The 19,587-nt window shown below is 49.4% G+C and overlaps 1 protein-coding gene across 3 annotated transcripts; it reads left to right on the plus strand.

The window, feature by feature from the left end:
• The first annotated feature begins 2,877 nt into the window (after positions 1-2,877).
• SALL2 (spalt like transcription factor 2) lies at positions 2,878-17,991 on the plus strand. Of its 3 annotated transcripts, none has more exons than XM_032417751.1 (3): positions 2,878-3,241; positions 13,329-16,189; positions 16,651-17,991. In XM_032417751.1, the coding sequence occupies exons 1-3, from the start codon at positions 3,169-3,171 to the stop codon at positions 17,056-17,058; spliced, it is 3,342 nt and encodes a 1,113-aa protein (XP_032273642.1). In that variant the 5' UTR covers positions 2,878-3,168; the 3' UTR covers positions 17,059-17,991. The 3 variants fall into 3 exon arrangements, with proteins under 3 accessions (XP_032273642.1, XP_032273643.1, XP_032273644.1); XM_032417752.1 differs by lacking the exon at positions 2,878-3,241 and adding an exon at positions 12,725-12,938; XM_032417753.1 differs by lacking the exon at positions 2,878-3,241 and adding an exon at positions 12,996-13,215.
• The last annotated feature ends 1,596 nt before the right edge of the window (positions 17,992-19,587 follow it).

Raw genomic sequence — 19,587 nt, forward strand, 5'->3', positions numbered from 1 at the left:
CTGGAGTGTTGTGCTGACATCACAAAACAATGTGTAGGAAAATCTCTGAGAGTCAAACAGAATGACTAACTTTCTTTAAAGAGCAACAACGTATCTTTGCTTTTTGAGGACTTAATTTTGACACTAAAAATACCTTTACATCCATTTTAACTAATTCAGAGGCAACCTGTGTTCACAAATGAAGGATACAGAGATTATACTCAAGTGGTCTGGCTTGAAAATTGGCTCTGTGACGCAAACACCTCAATAGTACTTTAAGCTATTCCTAAAGAGAGAAAAAATTATTAGGCTAATAGCCAACAGCAAAGCCAACATAGAAAATGTTGATAAAATTAGAAAATAGCATAAGAAGGAACCACAAAGCTAGAGGAAAGAGCCCATCTTCACCACCAGCTCGCCCCAACCAGAATATTCCCCCAGAGCCTCCCAGGCTCCTACACATTGGAAGGAACTGGGGGTAGGGTGCCAGGATAAGTCCCTTTTTCCTATCCTTTATTATCTTCAGTGCCCTCAAGTGCCTCTTCAATTTCTTGGGAATGTAAGCGCTTAGTTTACAAGGTCAAAAGATCATGGAACATTTTCCAAAAATTAAATCATCAATTGAAGAATGAACAGTGTTGTTTTAATATTCTCTTCTGCTATTAAGTCAGTCACTCTCTCTCTCTTTCTCTCTCTCATTTCTCTCTCCTCCTTTCATTTTCTCGCTCTTTCTCTCCCTCTCTCTCTCTCCTTCCCTTCCCCTCTCCACTTCACCACACACAGAAACCCCTTTTCAAAGGGGCTTTTTTCCAACTCAGTGAAGTAAAGTCTTTGCCCCTTTGTGGGGAAGGCTCATTAACATTCCCACAGCAGCATCTCTTCAAGGATTTTACTTTTGTAACTCTGTGGGGAGGTCAAGAGGCCACAGTGGAGAGGTAAAAGGAAAAAAATGGTAAATGGGGGAGGGCGGAAGAAAGGAGAGGAGGGGAAAGAGCCCTTCCTTTCACAATAAGGCCAGCAAGAAGAAGGGAGGGAAAAAAAATAGGAAAAGACAAGACAGACAAGACCCAGGAAGGACATGAATTTTGGACTCCCAAATCTGCCCTCGGACATCAGAGACTCCTGAGAAAAGCAGAAAGCTATATTCTTTCTCTTGTTTCTTTTCCTCAAAAAGGAAGTAAATGATGGAAACAGTGGGCTGAGAGAGACAGGACCCAGTCTATTCCACTGAGAAATTAGAAGCTTCCCTGGCTTCAGTGTTCTCATTTCCCCCACAACAGCGTAGTGATAACTGCACCTGTCTGGCACAGAGAAGTTAACAGGATGAATTAGACAATGTCAGCAAGAGTTCCAAGGGTGGAACATGAGGGAGCCACCCAGGGTCCTGACCCCGAAGGATGGGGAAAATAATGGAGATTCAGTGAACTCCAAAGCAAAGATCAGAGTGCTTCCCAAACCCCTTCAGATGTGGGTACCTGCCTTGTTTCTCACCAGCAACCCTCTGACCATCTGTTGTCTCTCTCTCCCTTTCTTAATATTGTCACACCAGCCTGGATCCGGGTCAGGGAAGAAACCAAGGGAACTTCCAGTTTGCACCGAACGCTGTGAGTGAACTTTGTTTTATTCTTCTCTGAAGACGCAGCCATCAGATATTTACAGCCCTGAGCTCCAAAAGGGAAAAGAATTTCCACTTTCCTAACTGATGGTGTCTCAGATGCTCTCTCATCTCAGCCAGGAGAGTAAAAGGTAAATAAGTCCAGGAGAAGAGGACTCGTGCATCATAGTGAGGAGATAGGGCACATCTGGTTATTCCATGCCCAGGAGCGCAGTATGGCCAGAAGTTAAAAAACAATAAATGAATCACCCTTAATGTGCAGGCTGAGCAGGAGAGAACTGGTTTGTGGCCAAATGATGTATTTTAGAGATGGAGACATTTTTAAAGGTCAAATATGATATCCACAAGGAAATTATTTCCACAAAATCCCTGACATTTGTTTTCAGCCTCTGCGAGAACTTACTACAGAGAGCTCACCCATTCCCCCGAGAGACCATTACACTGTTAGAAAGTTCCTTCATATTGAGCTGGAAGTGCCTCCTTGTAGCTTCCAGTCTGAAGTCCCACAGAATCATCTACATCATCTTCTCAGAGCTGGCATACCTTCAGCCCCAGGAGCTGGACAGGAGCAGGAGAAACAGAAAAGCCAGGAACGCTGTTGCTATTTTAACTGGGATTCCTTAAGATCAATCACTTTTTTTTTTCATGCTAGGAGCTTGGTGGCATACTGTACCTTTAATAATATAGAGGGAAAAAATGTTAGCCTGCTGTCAGATGGACCTGTCTGTATTACATCAGAGCTGTGCAACCTTGGATAGGTTACTTAACCTCACTGATCCTTTTGCTTACCTATAAAGAGAATCATCTATAAATAGGAGTAGTCAAACCTGCTGTGCTAATCTTAGAGTTGTAATGCTCAAAATATGTCATGTACATGAAAATATCCTATATGTTATGAAGAGCTCTCTATATATTAAGTTTTACCGTAATGACTGTCCATCTTCATCTTTTTGCCAGCCTTTCATATCCCCATTTTCGACTGGCGGTAGCTGACTTCTTGGCCTCATAATCAGGATATACGGAAAAGTTCTTATTTCAGCTTTATACCCCAGACACAGTCGCATCATCAAACAAGGTGGCATAGAATCGTGAGAGAACCAAAAAGCACTGTGAGGACCTTGGATGAAGAGTTAGAGAAATAAGCAGGGACATTTTCTGAACAGACAGCACAGGGAGAGGCCGGAGCCCTGGCAGTGAGGAGAGGGTTAAATCCTTCCCCTCTGCAGTACAAAAGAAAAGAGTGTGCGGAAAGATTAGGATTTTTGCTTTTACAATGGGAGCTGCAGAAGCGTAGGGAAGAAGCTGAAGAAAAAAAAAGGGGGCGTCTCCCCTTTAAAGACTTGCAGAGATTGAGAGAGAAAGAGAGAGAGAGAGAGAGTCAGGGACAGAGAATCAGAGAGAGCGCGGGCCAGTCTGTCTGTCTGTCTCTGGGAAGGGAGAACGTCTCTGCTTCACAGTGATTAGCACTGGGGGAGAGGCATCCGTTGGCTTCAGACCCAAGGAGAGACCAGACCAGGTCACCCCGGTTAGGACTCAGTGAGCTTTGCCCCTCCCTACCCCACCTCCACCCGGGAATGTCTCGGCGAAAGCAGCGGAAACCCCAACAGTTAATCTCGGACTGCGAAGGTCCCAGCGCGTCTGAGAACGGTGGGTGCCTGGGGAGGGGTGCGGGAGCCCTGAGTCCCAGCCCGTGTGGGTCAGGCCAGGGCAAGGGAGGGCACCCGGGCCACGGGTGAAGCCAGGGGAGGATTTGGTCATTGGGGGTGTGAAGGAATTGGCTGCAGGGAGTAGTAAGGCGTTGACCTGTGCTGGGGAGAAGCCCCCGCTTGGCTTTTCTCAGGATTGATTCTGTTTGTGTTTTCCTTGTTTTTCTCCGAATGAAATGGAGTTTTCAAACTGGCTCTGTCTCCCCACCCAAGAGTTTTCTCCTCAGGTCCCCCTTTGCGCACTGGTCTTTGTGCCGTTGCTAAGTAACCTCCTCAGACCTGGAGGCCGTCTCTTAGGGGTGGGATTTTCCCCCCTTTTCTTTCTGGAGAGTTGGGTTGCAAGAGAATGAATTGGATAAACGTGAAGGTTCCCCTGAGGGAGAAGAGAAAAAAGTTTCTCATTGTTGGGCTGAGCTGAGAACAGATCAGAGCTCCCAGAGGGAGAGAGCTAATGTCGGTCAGATGCAGCCTGGTTTGGGGTGTGGAGCCATGTCACCTGGGGTAGAGACCGGAGGGCTTAGGTTTGTGCTTCAAGGAGGCCAAGCTAAAAAAAAAAAACAAAAACACAAAAAACACAAAAAACAAGTATGAGTCAACATACTTGGATCTGTTTTTAAAGTAACAGATTTTCTGGGGCCCCTGGCTGGCTCAGTCTAAAGAGCATGCAATGCTTGCTCTTGAGGTCGTGAGTTTGAGTCCTGCATTGAGTGTAGCAATTACTTAAAAAGAATTAAATAAACTCAAAAAAAAATAAAGGAACAGATTTTCTCTATGAAGGGGGGAGGGTATTTCATGTATTCTTAGAACAGTCCAGGACGTGGTGGATAGTGGAGCAACGAGGGTACTGAAAAGTGACATTGCCCAAAGTCTCAGGAACAGTGAGAAGCACTGTCAGGACCAAAACCTAGGATTCCTGAGGCTCAGGGCTGGCGGTGCTCACTCTGCTACATTAGGGTTTTTCAAACTTGCTTGACTGTAGATCCTGGCTAGAGTCTGGGAATCTCTATCTTTGCAAGGGATCAGGTAGTTCTAGGATCAGGCAAGTTTTGGACATACTGCTATGGCTATATACATTCATGCTGTGAAAGTCTGGAAGTCCTGCCTCAGGGATAAGCTATTTAGCAAACAGTTGATTCACCCGACAGTGTAGTGTAGTACTAAGAACAAAGGTTCTGAAGCCAGACTTCCAGGATTCAAATCCTGGTTCCACCACTTGGTTAGCTGTGCAACCTTGGTTTACTTTGTCTCTCTGTGCTGTTTCCTCATCTGTAAAACACTAGCTACCTCCTTAGGTTATTGTGAGAATCAGAGTGAGTTAATATGTGTAAAGCACTTGGAAAAATAAATAGCATAAATAAGTGTTCAATATATGTGGTATGGTAGTCCCTAACAGAAATAAGTACTTAATACGTGTGAGTATTGTTATTACATATGAGGACATTGGCACTTCCTGCAAGGGCTGAAATATGTCCAAAGCTCAGGAACCTCTTGGCGAACTTTAGTATTTCTCTAGGAGACGTGTGCTATGGAAAGCTCTAGCTAGGATACTGTATTTGTAGTGACTAAAATGAAGTTATGGATTAAACTTACCTTTCCACCTGTTGTAAAAAAAAAAAAATGACCTGAGATTAAATCAGTGCTCCATGTGCTAAGGAACAGCCTTAACAGACATATTGTGTTTTGGAGAGAACACATTCTCCTCAAGTCACTGCCTTGCTGGGATCCCACTGTGCCCATATTTAGAGGTTCATGGTGGTGGCATCCTTCCCTCCTGGGACACATTCGCCCTCCTTAATGCTGCTGCAGGCCGGATGTTTCCTCCTCAGGCTCTACAGGAGACTTCCCGTTGCCTCACAGTCCTGCTCCCCTGCTGGCTGGATTGTGGAACAATGCCCAAACACCCCCTGCCTCCAACCGCCCCCCCAAAAAACAACCTCTCCTCTCCTCTTCTCTCCCCACACCTCCCAAGTCTGCTCACCCACAGCCCACACCACTGCTGATGAAAAGCCTGTAAGGGAGTCAAAAGAAATTTTTCAGCACTGCCCTGAGTGGATTCTCAAGCCCCTTGAGCCGTAGCTCCCACTTGGGGCCGCGAACACTCCGGGGCACAGGGATGCTGCTGCGGAGTTGTCCCCGTAGAAACAGTGCAGGCTCCAATCCAATGGCGGTAACACATTTGAGCTGGAATTTTGCCTTTGAGCCATAAAAGTCAGAAACATAAATGAGAGGAGCAAGAAGGCAGCAGTAACCTCTTAAGGTCTGCTTTAAGAAAGCTGAAGGGTTTTCTGATCAGAATTCTCCTGAGAGAATTCTGAGAGAAAGATCCTGGGCTACTTGCATGACCCGGAGTGTCACTGGGTCACATCTGGAGATGAGGTGGCTGTCTCTGATCAAATCTAAAATTCTTTCCTGCTCTTACAAGATAGATAGATTTCCTACTCCCTCCTTTTCCATTGGTAGAGTTCTTATTTGCTTATGTGATCTTCAGACCCCTGACTTTTCTTTCTACCCCAGAAGACATTTTCTTGTTCTGCATGTGCCCAAATTAGGTGGGGGGGGGGACTCTATGTTCATCCTCTGGTGTCCCTGTGAAACTATGGGCATCCCTCAGGAATATCAGCAGACATTTATTTAGCAGGTGAGGGTGTCTCCAAGGTTTTCAGGAGCCCTTGCCTTCTTTCAAGCAATGTTTACCATATGTGACAAGCAAATGCTGAGCCTTTGTTGCACATTTATAAGCCTCATCTCTGCGGTGACCTAAGATGTCACCAAGAAACAGTCTGAAAAGACCTGTTTTCTAGCCCTGTTTTTGTTCAGCTTCCCTGACCAGAACACCAAAAACCTAACAGAATAGTTATTGCACATAAGTGATGAGAAGGAAATAGTCTATTTACTTAAAAACTCTGGAGAGAAAAAAAATTTTCTCTCCCCCTACAGAGTCTTAGAAATCTGAATTAGAGAACATAAGGGATGTGACTAGGGAAAATGTAAACTCGTACATCTGGGAAATAAAGGAAACGATCAGAAACCCAGATATTTAGTGAGAAGGAGAAATCAGGACAACAGCCAAACAGATCTAGAGGGAGAAATGCAAGCTGGCAGACATCAAGAGCAGCAAAAGGAGAAGGAAGGCAAAAAGAGAGTTTTGAGGATTCTGTTCGTCTTCATATCTGGAAACAGAGAACATAATCCCTTAGGGTATGGAGCCCAAGCTTTTCAGCCCTTAGTAACCCTGGGTCAAAAAGAAAACATCTCTGTGTAGATAGAAAGTAACTCAGGTGGGGTGCGATATAGAGCACTGGATCAGGAAGCAGAAAAGCTGGTTTTTATTTTTATTTATTTATTTATTTTTAAAGATTTTATTTATTTGACAGGGAGAGACACAGCAAGAGAGGGAACACAAGCAGGGGGAGGGGGAGAGGGAGAAGCAGGCTTCCCGTGGAGCAGGGATGCGGGGCTCGATCCCAGGACCCTGGGATCATGACCTGAGCTGAAGGCAGACGCTTAAGGACTGAGCCACCCAGGCGCCCCAAAAACCTGGTTTTTAATCCAGCTTGGACTTTGAAACTAGGTGACCTTGGGCGGGGCCATTCTTCTTCCAGGGCTTCAGTGTTTGGCCTTTATTTTTTATTTTTATTTTTATTTATTTATTTATTTTTAAAGATTTTATTCATTCATTTGACAGGGAGAGAGAGAGAGAGAGAGAGCACAAGCAGAGGGAGTGGCAGACAGAGGGAGAGGGAGCAGGCTCCCCGCTGAGTAGAGAACCCAATGTGGGGCTAGATTCCAGGACCCCAGGATCATGACCTGAGCCATCCAGGTGCCCCTATTTTTTTATTTTTAAAAGATTTTATTTATTGGGGCGCCTGGGTAGCTCAGTCGTTAAGCGTCTGCCTTCAGCTCAGGTCATGATCCCAGCGTCCTAGGATCGAGTCCTAGGATCGAGCCCTGCATCGGGCTCCCTGCTCAGTGGGGAGCCTGCTTCTCCCTCCCCACTCCCCTGCTTGTGTTCCCTCTCTCGCTGTGTCTCTCCCTCTCAAATAAATAAATAAAATCTTAAAAAAAGAGAAGATTTTATTTATTTATGTATTTGAGAGAGCGAGCATGAGCGGGGTGAGGGCCAGAGGGAGAAGAAGAAGCAGACTCCCCACTGAACAGGGAGCCCAAAGCGGGGCTCAGTCCCAGGACCCCGAGATCATGACCTGAGCTCAAGTCAGACACTTAATTGACTGAGCCCCCCAGGTGCCCCAGCATTTGGCCTTTAAATAATACACTCCTCAGCGCCCGGCTAGCTCAGTCGGTAGAGCATGAGACTCTTAAATAATACACTCCTCGGTAATATTTGTGGAGCATTTACTATCTGTCAGGTACTATGCTAGGCCCTGTATGCATTTCCTCTTGTTTATTCCTCCCAACTCCACTATTATTACCTCCATTAAATTTTTTTTTAAGATTTTATTTATTGGGGCGCCTGAGTGGCTCAGTCGTTGGGCGTCTGCCTTAGGCTCAGGCCATGATCTCAGGGTCCTGGGATCGAGCACCGCATCGGGCTCCCTGCTCGGCAGGAAGCCTGCCTCTCCCTCTCCCGCTCCCCCTGCTTGTGTTCCTGTTCTCGCTATCTCTCTCTCTCTCTGTCAAATAAATAAATAAAATCTTTTTTAAAAAAGATTTTATTTATTTGTCAGAGAGAGCGAGCGCAAGAGCGCACAAGCAGGGGGAGCAGCAGAGGGAGAGGGAGAAGCAGACTCCCCGCTGAGCAAAGAGCCCGATGTGGGACTAGATCCCAGAACCCTGGGATCCTGACCTGAGCCGAAGGCAGATGCTTAACCGACTGAGTCACCCAGGCATCCCCCCATTTACTACACATTTTTGAATGTGTAGTAAAACATACATAACAAAATTTACCATTTTAACCATCTGTAAGCATATAACTCAGTGACATTCAGTATATTCACAGTGTTATGTAACCATTACCAATATCCATCTCTAGAACTCTTTCATCCTGCAAAACTGCAACCCTATACCCATTAAACAATAACTCCCCATCCCCCTCTCTCCGCAGTGCCTAGCAATCACCATTCTATTTTCTGTCACTATGAAGTTACCAATTCTAGATACCTCATGTAAAGGAATCATACACTTTGTCCTTTTGTGTCTGGCTTGTTGCACTTAGCATGTTTTCAAGGTTCCTCCATGTTGTAGCCTGTCTAAGAATTTCATTCCCTTTTGAAGCTATACCCCCATTTTAAAGAGAAACCCAAGCCTTAGAGAAATAAAGAAACTTTCCCAAGATCACAAAGATTAGAAAGTGCTGGGACGAGAACTTGGGCCTGTTTGCTTCAGAGCTGGTAATCTTAATCACTTTGCTCAGAGGGTCAGATCTCAGTCCCTTCCAGCAGCAAAAGCGTATGAATTCCTGGCTAAATGCTGAGTCTTTCAACGTCAGAAAAATGTCTCTTTAAAAACCTTTTCGGTGTTTGATCTAAGATATTCCTGTTCTGGAAACAAATATATTTTTCTCACTTAGCACCCCATGTAAACATACCTCAGCACGCCTGTTTGCCTACAATGTTGCATAGGCCATGGGTGCATTACTAGGTGTGGGTAGCAAAGGAGTGAGTATGTGTATGTATTTAGGAGAGAGGCGTGATGCAGAGAACATGGGACATTTCCCCCTTAGAAGTAGTCTATAGCAACAGTAGCAGCAGTTACAGAATCGATTCATAATTATGGAAACTATTAGTGTTGGACCAACACTAACAGTAAGTTTAAGCAGGTGCTTACATAGTGTGCTTTGTTTCTTCAATAGCTGGACGATACTCGAACTCTGCGTGGAACAAACATTTATCTTAAAATTAGAAGCATGGCTCAAGATGCACGTATTCTGGGAAAGGCAATACAGTCGCTTAAATTCACAGTCAGGTCTAAATCATATCAAATTCTGGCAGACAGTATGTCCTTTGCTGTCCTGCCCACCGCTCCCTTGCGGTGTGTATTCAATAAACTTCTATCTCCTTTCAAAAAAAAAAAAAAATTCTGTCCATGGAAGCTGGACACAAGAGAGCTAACCTGTGGCTGCGGGCAGAGGAGAGAGGGAGCCTGACAGGAAGATCTGGCATTGAGCAGCTGGTTTCGCCACTGTCTAAATTTTGGCCAGGTTGAGGGCAGGTAAGAGGTGAGCAGCAGGATAGAAGGTTTACTGCGAAGAGCAGTCGCCCGAAAGCTACTGTGGTTCTCATCCTTGGCTGGACATTGGGATCACCTGAGGAATTTTATAAACATACTGATACCTGGATGCCACCCTCAGGGATTCTAAATTCATCGATCTAGGGTGTGGCCTGGATATCGGGATTTTTAAAGGCTCTGCCGGTAATTTTTTTTAAGATTTTATTTATTTATTTGACAGAGAGAGACACAGGGAGAGAGGGAACACAAGCAGGGGGAGTGGGAGAGGGAGAAGCAGACTCCCCGCTGAGCAGGGAGCCCAACGGGACGCCGGGGTGGCTCAGTCGGTTAAGTGTCTGCCTTCATCTCAGGTCATGATCTTGGGGTCCTGGGATCGAGTCCTGCCAGTAATTTTGATGGGCAGCAAAGTTTGAGAACCACTTGTTCAACTACTATCCTGCTGTGCACTCCCTACCCATTTTTCTCTTTGTTCTCCCTAGCCATGCGCTCCCAAGCCTAGAGCAGCAGTTTAGAGAGCTACCTGGTTTCCTTTTTCCTTGTTATTTCTGCTCTTTATAAATTTAAACAAGCATGTCCAGGTCTTAGTCTTCACGTCCATCCCAGACTTTGTGTGTGACCCAGGATAGCTTACCTCACCTTATCTGCTATCTAGGGACACCGTTACCAGCTTAGTTTATTCCTGTGTTTATGACTTCATTCCTGTCTGCCTAAGAATCCTGCCCCCCTTTTCAGGAGAGGCAGTGAGTGCAAAGTGCTGAGAAAGAGAGGGTTCCTCTTACAGGTGGCTGTTGATCCGTCACCTTTCAGCAGGGACTAAATTTACCTTAAAGAAGAGTGCAGATCGAATTACACATCAGAAAGCAAGTTTCATTAAAGAGCAAGAAAGGGGACAGTGTTTCCCAGGAGAAGATGAAAAGAAAAGGATTTCTTTTCTTGTCGGAAGAGTTGACAAAACAGCAACTTGATATCAAATGTTCAATGCTAATTAACAAATGCTCAGTAGAAAGCCTCCATCTCATTCCCTCTCCCTTGCTGAGGCCAGAGAGCAAATGGCAGGTGGGAGCTACACAGGGCTCTTTCTCTAGCATTAGAGAAGCCTTACAATGTTGATGTGCTTGAGAAAGCACTGGACAGGAGTTGAAATTCCAAATGTTTGCCTCACTGAATTACAGTGTGAACTTGAAAAAGTCACTTCATCTCTCCAAGCTTCAATTTCCGTATGTGTAAAAATAAACAATACCACACTAACCCGTCACCTTCCATAATTGAAATAGATTCCCCTCTCCCTCACTGTAAGGGTCAGGCCTGAAAGCACGGAGCTCATCTGTTTCAGAGCCATCCTTTATAACGTTACGATCCTCATGATTATTTGAAGTTTCTAAATATAATTCAGTAAAATGTTCTCATTTTAAAAAGACGGCAAGGGGCACCTGGGTGGCTCAGATGGTTAAGCGTCTGCCTTCGGCTCAGGTCATGATCCCAGGGTCCTGGGATCGAGCCCCACATCGGGCTCCCTGCTCTGCGGGAAGCCTGCTTCTCCCTCTCCCACTCCCCCTGCTTGTGTTCCCTCTCTCCCTGTTTCTCTCTCTGTCAGAAAATAAATAAAATCTTTAAAAGAAAAAAAAAGATGGCAAAATTTGCGTTCAAAAGTGAAGTGGATGTTGCCAGTATTAGGTAGTTTTATCTCCATCCAAAAAAGGCTCCTTAATGTTGCCATATGCCAATGATATTGACCAACGTCTTACCTCAGAAATTAATAAGCAGGTTAATAAGCAACATGAAACACTGATCTAATTTTAGTATATGCATATTTTAGGTTATTTTGACGCTTTGCCATTGACAATGTCAGTTCTCTAATCCAGAATATTTAAAGTCCCGTATGTTCATATTAACATGATTTGTCGAGTTTTTCAAGTTTTTGTCACCACAGTATTTCTCTGAGAAAGATAACATAGCTACAATATTACCACTTTACAAAAAGGAAAATGGTTGCATGATTGACCACTGTCAGGCAAGGACAGAACTGGGATTAGCACAAGGTGGGTTTACTGATGCCCAAGAGAACCACAAAACTAAGTGACTGGGGGTCAATTCCTGTAAGTAAGATACACTCCTTCAGGAAGTGGAAAACCTATGAAGACACATTTCAAGGTAGAAAGGGACTGCAGGGTATCTGGTCTAAGAGACATCTCACCCCTACTTATCTTCTTTGAAGGGGAGGTGGCCTCTGTGGCGGTGAGCTGGTGTTAAGTCATTTCTAGGCATTCAAACCAGATTGGGGCTGAAAGGGCTTTTGGCACTGAGAGGCTGTCTGGTAGCTCCCACTGCATTTTTCCCATTGTTTCAGGAATTCCCCTCCCCCCAGGTTAGAGCTAGGTGGGCCTCTAGGCCCCTGCAGGCCGGCATCTCCCCAACCTCCACAGTCCTTAATAGTGACAGCGTGCAGTGTTGTTGCAAGAGAAGGGCAATGGAGGAAGAAGACGGGCAGGGAAGAGAGTACTAAAGAGGAGATGGCTCCGTGAATAAGCACGAGCTCCATAAATCAGGTGTGGGCCGGGTGATCTGGGGGGTAACTTGCATTCGGCTATTCTGCGGGAGGAGGGGCGGGGAGTAAAGGGGCTCAGTGTTCCGTAGAGAGGGGTCCTGAAATGACTTCCTTGGAAATTCTACCTTGCAGCCTCCCACCCTGAGAAACGTCTTTTGTGGAGAGGGATGGGGGTAGGGTGGGAATAAAGGTGAGGAAGACTGGACAAAACTTGGGGTATTTGGGGGTGCGTGTTTTGATGAGGGATGGATGTTCCGGGCTCCCTCAGACCTCTGAGATCAGACCATCCTCTCTGGAGTCCACGTTTTCCAGGCTCAGTAGATCTTTTATCCAAAGAAAAATAAGAGAAGCCTCTCGCTTTGCTCTGTTGAGCAGGGCTGTGTTTCCCACTGTGTCCCCATGAGCCTGAGGGGGGTGGGGGCAGGTCTGGGCAAAGACATCTGGAGAAGGGGGGAGCTGGCAGAGTGCAAGGGAAGGTGGACCCCCACCACGCCCCACAAGCACCTGTCACTGAGCCTCCGGGAACCTGCTAGGCTCTGGGCTCCGGCCCCACACACCCACCTCCCACTCCCCGCTCCCGCCCGGCTCCCGAGCAGCTCCTCCCCCATCTCCCCTCTCCCAGCTTTCTCGCTCCAGCTCCTCCCCTCCTCCGTGCCTCCCCGCTCCCCTCCCCCTCCTCCGCGGCTCCCTGCCCCCGCCGCCGCTGCCGCCGATCTCCATCTCCGCAGTCTGGGCCGCTGGGCGCAGAGGCTGCCGCAGCCCCGGCGGCCACCGCCGCCTCCCCCAATCCCGCTACCTATTGTCTCCCACTCTACCCGGCCCTCCACCTCCCCCACAACCATGGCGCACGAAACCGGGAGGAGCTCTCGTCTCGGGGGGCCCTGCGGGGAGCCGGCGGAGCTTGGAGGTGCGGTAGGGCCCTGCCCCGGCAGGGGTGGGGGCGGAGGGGATGCGCGCGGGGTAAGGGACTTTCGGCGGACGGGATGAAATGCACGATTCTCTGCCTAGGACCCCCTCCTCACGCCTGTTCCTTGCGCCCGCGGTGGCCCGGGGTTGGGGGGGTGGGGGACGGACTAGGGAAGGCAGAAGCTTGAGCTTGCCTGCCCCTCCCCACCCCCCTACCCTGGGGTGTTTCGCGTCCGGGCCGGTCAAGACTGAGCTCTAGCCTTCTGCGTGGCCTGATGGTGAGCTCATCTCCCCGCCCCCCACAAGCGGTTACTGGGCTCGTTGTTAATTAGAGCCTTCGCAGGCCCATCCCAACCGCACCACCCACGCTCTCTCCTTGTCTTCTCCCTAGGTGATGCTAGCGAGGAGGACCACCCCCAAGTCTGTGCCAAGTGCTGCGCACAATTCACTGACCCAACTGAATTCCTCGCCCACCAGAATGCATGTTCTACTGACCCCCCTGTAATGGTGATAATTGGGGGCCAGGAGAACCCCAACAACTCTTCGACCTCTTCTGAATCCCGGGCGGAGGGCCAAAATAGTTCCCAGGTCATGGAGGCAGAGCACAGCAACCCCCCGGATTCTGGGTCTTCAGTGCCCACAGATCCCTCCTGGGGCCCAGAGCGGAGAGTAGAGGAGTCTGCGGGGCACTTCCTGGTGGCTGCCACAGGTACAGCAGCTGGGGGAGGCGGGGGCCTGATCTTGGCGAGTCCCAAGCTGGGCGCAACCCCATTACCTCCAGAATCTACCCCTGCACCCCCCCCTCCTCCTCCTCCACCTCCGCCCCCAGGGGTAGGCAGCGGCCACTTGAACATCCCTCTGATCTTGGAAGAGCTCCGGGTGCTGCAGCAGCGCCAGATCCACCAGATGCAGATGACTGAGCAAATCTGCCGCCAGGTGCTGCTGCTTGGCTCCTTAGGCCAGACAGTGGGCACCCCTGCCAGTCCCTCAGAGTTACCTGGGACGGGGACTGCCTCCTCCACCAAGCCCCTGCTTCCCCTCTTCAGCCCCATCAAGCCCGTCCAAACCAGCAAGACGCTGGCACCATCCTCCTCCTCTTCTTCCTCCTCCTCGGGGGCAGAAACGCCCAAGCAGGCTTTCTTTCATCTTTACCATCCGCTGGGGTCACAGCACCCTTTCTCTGCCGGAGGGGTTGGGCGAAGCCACAAACCCACCCCTGCCCCCTCCCCAGCCCTGCCCGGCGGCACAGATCAGCTGATGGCCTCACCTCATCTGGCATTCCCAGGCACCACGGGACTACTGGCAGCACAGTGTCTTGGGGCAGCTCGAGGCCTTGAGGCTACTGCCTCCCCAGGGCTCCTGAAGCCAAAGAACGGAAGTGGCGAGCTGGGCTACGGGGAAGTGATGGGTCCCTTGGAGAAGCCCGGTGGACGGCACAAGTGCCGCTTCTGTGCCAAAGTATTTGGCAGTGACAGCGCCCTGCAGATCCACCTGCGTTCCCACACAGGTGAGAGGCCCTATAAGTGTAACGTCTGCGGCAACCGCTTTACCACCCGCGGCAACCTCAAAGTGCATTTTCACCGGCATCGCGAGAAGTACCCGCACGTGCAGATGAACCCTCACCCGGTGCCCGAGCACCTAGACTACGTCATCACCAGCAGCGGCCTGCCCTATGGTATGTCCGTGCCGCCGGAGAAGGCCGAGGAGGAGGTGGCCGTGCCCAGTGGAGGTGTGGAACGCAAGCCTCTGGTGGCCTCCGCCGCAGCACTCAGCGCCACCGAGAGCCTCACGCTGCTGTCCACGGGCGCGGGCGCAGCCGCGGCTCCTGCGCTGCCTGCTTTCAACAAGTTTGTGCTCATGAAGGCAGTAGAGCCAAAGAGTAAAGCGGATGAAAATACCCCTCCGGGGAGTGAGGGCTCAGCCATCACCGGGGTGGCAGAAAGTGGCACAGCAGCCCGAATGCAGCTGAGTAAGCTGGTGACGTCGCTCCCCAGCTGGGCGCTGCTTACCAACCACTTTAAGTCCACAGGGAGCTTCCCCTTCCCCTACGTGCTGGAGCCCCTGGGGGCCTCACCCTCCGAGACCTCGAAGCTGCAGCAACTGGTAGAGAAGATTGACCGGCAAGGAGCTGTGGCCGTGGCCTCTAGCGCCTCGGGAGCCCCCACCGCCTCGGCGCCCGCGACCTCGTCCGCCGCCTCGTCGGGACCTAACCAGTGTGTCATCTGCCTCCGGGTGCTGAGCTGTCCTCGCGCGCTGCGCCTGCACTATGGGCAACACGGAGGTGAGCGGCCCTTCAAATGCAAAGTGTGTGGCCGAGCTTTCTCCACCCGGGGCAACCTGCGCGCACACTTCGTGGGCCACAAGGCCAGCCCAGCCGCCCGGGCCCAGAACTCGTGCCCCATCTGCCAGAAGAAGTTCACCAACGCTGTCACTCTGCAGCAGCACGTTCGGATGCACCTGGGGGGCCAGATCCCCAACGGCGGTACCACGCTCTCCGAAGGCGGGGGAGCTGCCCCGGAAAATGGCGCCGAGCAGCCCACAGTCTCGGGCCCGGGGAGTTTCCCCCAGCAGACGTCCCAGCAGCCGTCCCCGGAAGAGGAGTTGTCTGAAGAGGAGGAGGAGGACGAGGAAGAGGAGGAAGATGTGACTGATGAAGATTCCCTGGCAGGGAGAGGCTCAGAGAGTGGAGGCGAGAAGGCAATATCCGTGCGAGGTGACTCAGAAGAGGCTTCGGGGGCAGAGGAGGAAGTGGGGACCGTGGGGACCGTGGCGACGGCGGCGGCGGCGGCGGCAGTAGCCACCGCCGGGAAGGAGATGGAAAGCAATGAGAAAGTGATTCAACAGCCTTCCCTGCCGCCGCCGCCGCCGCCACCGCCGCCACCGCCCGCCGACAGCCTGGATCAAACACAGCCCATGGAGCAGGGAGGCGGTGATGTCGCCGGAGGCATGGAAGCGGGGGCCAGAGCGGAGAGGAGCTCGAGCCCAACGGCAGCACTCAGCCGGGAAGGGGAAGGCAGCGGCAGCGCCTCGGTGGAGCTGAGCATGCAGGAGGCCATGAGAAAGGAGCCGGGCGAGAGCAGTAGCAGAAAGGCCTGCGAGGTGTGTGGTCAGAGCTTTGCCACGCAGGCAGCCCTGGAGGAGCATCAGAAGACCCACCCCAAGGAGGGGCCGCTCTTCACTTGTGTTTTCTGCAGGCAGAGCTTTCTCGAGCGGGCTATCCTCAAGAAGCATATGCTGCTGGCTCACCACCAGGTACAACCCTTTGCCCCCCACGGCCCTCAGAATATTGCTGCTCTTTCCTTGGTCCCAGGCTGCTCACCTTCCATCACTTCCCCGGGGCTCTCCCCCTTTCCCCGAAAAGATGACCCCACGATCCCATGAGCCTGTTTTTCTGTACCTGCTGCCCCTTGACCCAGGGAGCAGAAACCAAGAGCTCTGTAGAAGGACCTCTAAGATGTATGAGCTCTTATTTGTCTTTTTCTCTGAGTCCTTCTGTGATACCTCCCTAGTGGCTTTTCTCTAGTCCCCGAGCTTGGAAATAGTTGTGCTCACAGGGGGATGGCCCCCTGATGAATTTTTCTTCCCTCTTCACTCGTGTACCTGAGGAAAATAGATTCTCTACAGCTTTCACCTTCCCAAGGGGAACCCTCTCCAGCTTCCCTGGGGTGACCCTTCTCCCCTCTCCTTTCTTCCTCTCCCTTTCCCTTTGGCAGGTGCACCTGAGCACCCACATTTGGAATTGCAGCCCAGCCCGAAGGGGCCGGCAGCTGTCTCTGGAGGGCCCAGTGCCACTCCTCTCTGGTGACCAGGTCAACCTGCAGGACTTCCTATCCCAGGACATTCCTGTCCAACTGGTGAGGGTAGGTCCCCTGTCTTTCTGGAACCAGTACACAGCTTTCCTGTCAAGTGACCTGCCCACCAAGCCCCGGAGTTCCAGCTCCGCCTCCACTACCACTTTAGGCCTGGCGCCACCAGTGCTGTTTGGCCCGGGAACTGTGGCTGGGAACGTGCCTCCAGCAATGGGATCCAGAGAGGCCAAGGAGAAGAGAGCCCCCCTCTTCCTATTTCGGTCTCCTGCATCCAGGGCAGTGCCTAAGAAGCCCACCATAGAAGAAAAGTAGCAAACTGTACATTCCTTCTTTCCCTGCTCCAGAAGGTGCCAGCAATGAAGACACAACAATATCTGTATCTGGCGGCCCGGCCCTACGGGGTAGGGGGAAATGAAGGGCGTATAGGACATTCTTCCCGGTACACTCTCGTTCAGGCGAAGGTGTTGGCTGGTCAATATGCCAAGACACCTCCAGCTTCTCCTATTCCTTCATCATGGCCTCTCAAAGTTAGGAAACAAGCAGATGTCTTGCCAACAGGTCTCCCGTGGAATATTTTGGGAACTGTGAAGTTCATATCTTTAAGAAGCATTATTGGTGGGGGGGGGGGGGTTGAAAGAGTAATGATGGAGAGTTGAAGAGTGTTGCTAAAGCATAGGGCTTGCTGGGAACCTATGAGATTAAGAAAAGGGCATGGTGTGAGGGAGGGGACCTCCGATTCTTGACTGGATGGGTCTCATGAATGTTCTTTTGGACTATTAGTGACTTGCTGTGCAGCACTGCACCACAGGTCATAGGGGATTCCCTAGCACTAGTGTGCTCCTAGTTTTAGATAACTCCCTCCTTTATTCCCTGGCCCCTTGGATTTTCCTTGTCTTCCTTTCTCAAGGCCTATTTCCTCCCCCATTTTGCCTGTCTATGGACCAGGGCTTATGTCTTTGCCACTGTCTGGGTCTTAGAGTCCCAGACTTTGGGAGACGAGCTCTAGGTGGTGTTCTCCCTGCCTCTCCGTCTTGTAATGAGATGTAGTATTTACTCTTAACATAGGATCATTTGGAACAGGAATTCTGAGGAGGAGAGAGTGAGAGTTCTGCTACTGACTGACTTGAATGATGGTTTCTCCTCCAAAGGTATAGGCTCCAGAGCTTCCTAACATAGTAAAATGTGAAGAGCAGACAAGGGACATACTAGTGTCTTTCCCTTTTCATTAAAAGTGTTTTAACCAAATATTTGTGTGTTTTTCCTTATTTCGTGATTAAATAGCCAGCTGGGGTGTGATATGGGCATTCCCTAACACTGAGATTCCCTTCCCACCTACATCTCCTGCCAAAGCTGAACATATGGTGTTGAAATATTTAATTTATTCAGCCTTGTCCTAAAACAACCTCCAGTGAATGTAATTTCCCTGTGGAAATGGAGTTTATGTTCTCAAAAAGTAAAGGATTTGTCCATTGTGTGCATTCATTGTCTAGATTTTTTCTTTGCCTAGAACTTTCCACCACCAGGCTTTTGTGGGGTCTTTTTTTGTTTGTTTTGTTTGGAGGTTGGAAGCTGTTTCTTTGTCTTTCCTGAACCCCAGGCTAGCCTACCTGATCTGCAGAACCAAGATGAATTAATCTTTATGATCCTTGAGATCTGATGTTATAAACAGGAAAAAAAAGTAATTCAACACTAATAATTTTTTCCAGCGGGATAATTTAAAGGAAGATTCTTAGCAGAGGAAGTACGTGTGGAGTGGGGGTGTGAAATGAAACATATACATTTTTTACCTTGTCTCTCCACGACTTGGTGAGGTTTAGATTTGACTCTAAGACCTTGTTTTTTTAGAGAACAGTCCCCAGAATTTTTTTATAATATCACTGAATCTTAGTGCTACATGGATGGGGCTGGTAAAATGGTTTGCCCAAAGTCACTCAGCCAATTAGTGGCAGACTTGGATTAAGGAACCCAGTGATCAGGGACGGTGCTTGTTTCCTGCTACACCATTTAAGATTCCTGATGTGAGACTGGCTGGAAGACCGAAAGGAGGAGGTGAGTAAACCTATTCTTGGCTCAATCCAAAGTAAAGAACCAACGTTTGATTCTAGTTGCCCCCACAAGGGCAGTACAGGTCCCCTTTAAAAGGTCCTGGTGAACAGGAATACAGGGGAATCTTGTGAAGTCAACTGGGGAAGAAACAGCTTCTGCCTCTTTAATTCCTAGCAAAGCTTTGTAAATCTTTTTCTCCTTTCAGCCTATGGAAGGAGGTAGGTCACCAATCCTATTCCATTTACCTCCCCTACCCCCACTGGACATGGATAATGCCATTTAACTAATTAAAGTAGACTTGCCCTCTCTTTATATGCCAGTTCCCATTATGGTAACAGCTATTGGTAAGGCTTTGACTCATGGATACTTCTTTGGGCAGGTCCGCACTGCGCCTGACTCCCCACACCCCTTCTTCATTGCTCTACTTTATTTTCCCTTCTGTCTCCTTTTTATTCTTTTTATTCTCCTGTCCTGATTTTTCTTCTTCGTTGACCTCTCTTATCTGACAGCTTTAATTTTTTTTTCTTTTCTCTCGTCACCTTTATTCTGTCTCTTAGAGCCTTTAGTTTCTTCCTTCTATAGCCCCTCCAATCCTCACCCTCAGCCTCCCATTTCTCACTCTCAATCACTTTTCATTTGATCATCTTTTCAGAAGGTGAATTAACTCTAACTTGCTGGAACGAGAATGTAAATAAATGTGGCTTGCAAAACATAAATATAGTGGATCCAGTTCAAACTGGATGGATGCAAAGCATCACTATTATAAGGCAGATTTGCTCATTCATTCAGTTAATT

This window comes from Phoca vitulina, unplaced genomic scaffold, assembly GCF_004348235.1.
Source record: "Phoca vitulina isolate PV1807 unplaced genomic scaffold, GSC_HSeal_1.0 scaffold20, whole genome shotgun sequence".
Classification (NCBI taxonomy): domain Eukaryota; kingdom Metazoa; phylum Chordata; class Mammalia; order Carnivora; family Phocidae; genus Phoca; species Phoca vitulina.